We start from the raw sequence: 4,043 nt of genomic DNA, 5'->3' as shown, positions 1-4,043 counted from the left end.
TAATATCTTAATTTTTAATATATTATATCTAAACAATATATAGTATAAAAATCCAAAATCCAGACTTGGAGGGAGGGGGAGTCTGCTCGAGCTCACCGGCTTGTAGTGACTTGACTTGCTTGGGTTGACGTCCCCGGCCGCATTCACCGTCTTCTTTATCTAATCACGCACCATCATCTCACGGCTAGGCACTCGGAAGACTCTTGACTTGGAGGAAGCTCCGCACGCCATCGCCCGTCAAATTAGGAACGCGGCAAGATATCGAGTCCGTAATTAAAAATCCAAAATAATCTGAGCCAAGTCCGAGTACAAACCGCGTCTCGCTTGACTTTTCCACGAACTCAGTCAGTCAATGGCTTTCATGCATGGTCCCCTGCTTTCCTGATAGAAATATCTGGTTGCTTCTTCCGTCCTCCTTCCAACCCCCTCCATGGGTTCGGAGGATCCTCACTCCTCTCTCTATATATAAGGATGCAAGATAGCCTTTTGTTTTCAGGTCCTTTCAGTACACCCGTATATAGCCCAAGCGTCCTCCTCTATTTCCAAAGGAAACACAATTAATTGGTCAGCCAAGATGGTGAAGGTGAGTTCGTTCTCCCTTGAAGTGGAGATGATATAACTTTCATGCGAATTCAGATGATTTAAGTCTGTATGTTACTTTGCTGCAGCAAAAAATAGTCATGAAGGTCACGATGGAGGACTCAAAGAAGCGCTCGAAAGCCCTCAAGAGTGCTGTTGGATCGCCTGGTAATTTTTCACACAGACACCTTCTAAGGAACTAATTGTTTTGAATACTACCAACATATTAGCATCTTTTCTTGTGCTCTATATACTTTGAAATTTCTTTGTTTGTGTGTGTGAGAGAGAGGGATGGCTGTTAACTCCAACAGCCCCCTTCCAGTGACATACGCGCAGGGTAGCTTTCTTCTTCTACCTGCTCCTTCCGGTGTGAATTCTTGATTTAACTTGACGGCTTCGTATGGTGCAAGCTTCTCTTAAGAATCAGTTGATAGAATTCCTTATGATTGGTCTTTTGGATGATGGCATGGCAGGTGTAATATCTGCATCAGTAGACGGGGACAAGATCGTAGTGGAGGGCGATGGAATCGACTCAATCGCACTGACAACAACGCTTAGGAAACGAATGGGCTATGTCGAGCTGGTTAGCGTTGCAGCAACGGACGAGAAGAAGGAAGAGAAGAAGGAAGAGGAGACCAAGCCAGTGGCCTGGCCGTATCCCATCCAAGTGGCGCCACCCTACGGATATCACCAACCCAACTACGAGCCTTCTTGCAACATTATGTAGGACGTGCCAACGGGGCAGCACTCCGGATTTGGAAGATGGACAACTCAAGTATGCCCTGTGTGTATCGATTAACTTGGGATCTGTGATAACCGGGAACCAGGAGGACATGGTTACTCTTTTTTTTTTTTATTATTATGAAGGTTATGTGGGGTCCGAGTGTTGCTCTGGTAGGTTTCTCCCTTTTATTTTATTTTATTTTTATTTTTAATTTTTTTTTGAGTGATGGTTTGTCCCTTTATGAATGGCTAGAATGCAAAATGGCAAGTCTTGGACAATATTCTAGTATCTTAGATTTAAGACCATCGTAGATATATTGATGGATGACGAGGTTTATTTTAAACGAACACCTATTAAATATTATTAAAGGAAAGAGAAGGTACAGAAGAGAGTATGACCAAAAAAAAAAAGGGAACAAGGATGAACAGAGATGGCAGGACGAAAAAAAATAAAAGGAAAATCACAGGAGAAGAAATTGTGGAAGCAATCGAGCCCAGAGCTTGCCTGTTCCTCTCAGAACACACAACATCTCAATGTAAGAATACTTTGAATGTTTGGTGGCTCAAATAGGATTATTTTGGTAAACTTAGATCATTGGTGATCCTCATCACAAGATAATATATATGATCCCCAATGATCTAAATCATCTTGCCTAATGGGTCTGCTATATCCAGATGATTAAAGATTCTCAATATTTCTGATTAACCTGTTTGGTATGCTTTAGAAATTCAAGATCATAAATCATGTAAGACCAAAAACTATTCTTGATATATTCCATATATTTTTCAACGATTAAAGAAAATCAAATTATCAAAGCCATCATTCCAAACCAATTCAGAAGACCCAAAATTGGTTAAAATCTATTAAAGTAACTTCAGGGATCATCAAACCTTCCTAATCAAAGATTTTTTTTATGAGATCATCTAACCCTTTCCAACCAGAAAAACTTTTTTCTCCAAAGATCGGCATTTTTAGAAATAATTTTTTTTGCTTGATTATATTTTTATCCTTAAAATTCAGTCCAATATTACTATCCTAAGGTGATTTTGGAAGCATGTACTTTAAGGACAAATTTAACATCACTGAGTTGGATATGATTTCGAATATAGAGTTGACTTGAGACCACTGTCATATAGTATCACTAGGGTGCAACCAAAATTGGTAATACTGTAATCTCCATCCACATTACTATTGGTTTTAAGGTCATCACCTTGTACTAAATGCCGCTTGACAATTTATCTTAATTGGTTGCCGCACCTCTTGTTCTTTAAGAAATTTCTACTCTCTCTCTCTCTCTCCGCCATGTACTGTACCGTAGAGCCGGTCGCTAATCGACCCCAGCCATGCCGAATGTTAGCCATGTACTGGCCAGAATGAGAAGCACAAAAAGTAAAAAAAAACAAAGAAGACCACGGTCTTGGCGTGCACAAGAAAAGGACTGTTGCAATAAAGACAAGTCAGCAAGCAATGATAGGGCAATGGGGGCCTTCTTGGTGCGTAGACTCACCCATCGAGCCAAACCAGGCCATGACTGTCACGACTCGAGCAACGATGACCACTGCTCGATCTCAGATAATCCGAACGAAGTCTTTGCAAGACCCATTGGATGATATTCCCAATATTATATCTACAATTTACAGTCAAGTTTAGGACAAGCACATCAAAAATAATTTTTAAAGTTAAAAAATTTTCGATTATAATACCAAAATATCACTAACAACCAGGCTCTAAACTAAAGAATGATTGCCATCCTAAATTATTACCATGTGACTTGACTAAACTTTAACAATATAAGAATTAAAGAAAGAAAAAAGTTAGTATATATAATGATGTGGGGTCGGAACCCCGACACCAGCCCGCACACCGGCCGAGCAGGGAAAGCATCTGCGTCCCTCCCGAGGTATTGTCCGCTCTGGGATTGCCGCTTCGGGTCTGCGGGAGGTCGCCCAGGGCCGGAGCCCAATGACAGTCCCAATGACAGTCCCGAGCCCTGACGGCGCGGGGGGTCCGCGGAGGTTGCCCCCTACCCTCACGGTTTTGTCCTATAAAAGGGCCCTCGGTCATGAGAGAGTGCTGGAGCAGCTCAGCTCAGAGCGAATGTGGTATTGTCCGCTTTGGGAACCGTGGGCCCTAGAGCTCGCACGGGGTCGGTCCCCACCTGCAGGCGCGTAGCAGCTGGACAGGTGTCCCTCACGGTTTTGTCCCCCCGTAGGGGCCCTCTTTACCTCCAGCCCGTGGGCCTTCAGTGAGAAGAGGTGTTTGCACCCCCATTTAAGGCACAGACCTTTCCGCTGATTACCCGATGTAGGACTAAACTGGAAACCCCATCCCACAACATATAAGAATTCCTTGATTAAGTGACGAAAGCAGGATAACGTTTCCATCCACTTGCTGGTACTCATCGAGTGAGACACTTCCGCCATCTCTCTTGAACGGATTAGGAGAAAGTGAGACGCCTCCACCCGCCGCCAAAATTTATTCGTTCAAAGAAGATATTTACAAAGTAAGAACAAGAGAGAAAAGAAACTACAATAGAGAAAAGAGGACAAAGAAAACAAACAAAATATATAGGAACAGGATGCCTCCTGTCCAAACAGAGAATACGCAACAGGGAATAGGGGATTTGCTTTGGAATCAAAGAGAACAAAGAACCTCAATCATCCTATAATAATCCAGAACTTCACCCAAAAATACTAACCGAATAGTATTTTTTAAGTTTCTTAGTCCTATATAAGCACCC

General features: G+C 42.4%; 1 protein-coding gene across 1 annotated transcript; it reads left to right on the top strand.

Annotated features, from left to right (window-relative positions):
• Positions 1–444: 444 nt before the first annotated feature.
• On the top strand, positions 445–1,701 carry LOC120109779 (heavy metal-associated isoprenylated plant protein 16-like). Its single transcript, XM_039123463.1, has 3 exons — positions 445–583; positions 669–747; positions 1,053–1,701. The coding sequence occupies exons 1-3, from the start codon at positions 575–577 to the stop codon at positions 1,304–1,306; spliced, it is 342 nt and encodes a 113-aa protein (XP_038979391.1). The 5' UTR covers positions 445–574; the 3' UTR covers positions 1,307–1,701.
• Positions 1,702–4,043: the final 2,342 nt, after the last annotated feature.

The sequence above is a fragment of the Phoenix dactylifera genome, unplaced genomic scaffold (genome assembly GCF_009389715.1).
Source record: "Phoenix dactylifera cultivar Barhee BC4 unplaced genomic scaffold, palm_55x_up_171113_PBpolish2nd_filt_p 002730F, whole genome shotgun sequence".
Classification (NCBI taxonomy): Eukaryota; Viridiplantae; Streptophyta; class Magnoliopsida; order Arecales; family Arecaceae; genus Phoenix; species Phoenix dactylifera.
The sequence above is the reverse complement of the archived record's forward strand: the minus strand, read 5'-3'. Positions and strand labels throughout refer to the sequence as shown.

Excerpts from the sequence above, each read along its gene's own strand:
- LOC120109779 (XM_039123463.1), top strand. Across the intron at positions 748-1,052 it reads GAGTGCTGTTGGATCGCCTG|GTGTAATATCTGCATCAGTA; the intron begins GTAATTTTTCAC and ends ATGGCATGGCAG.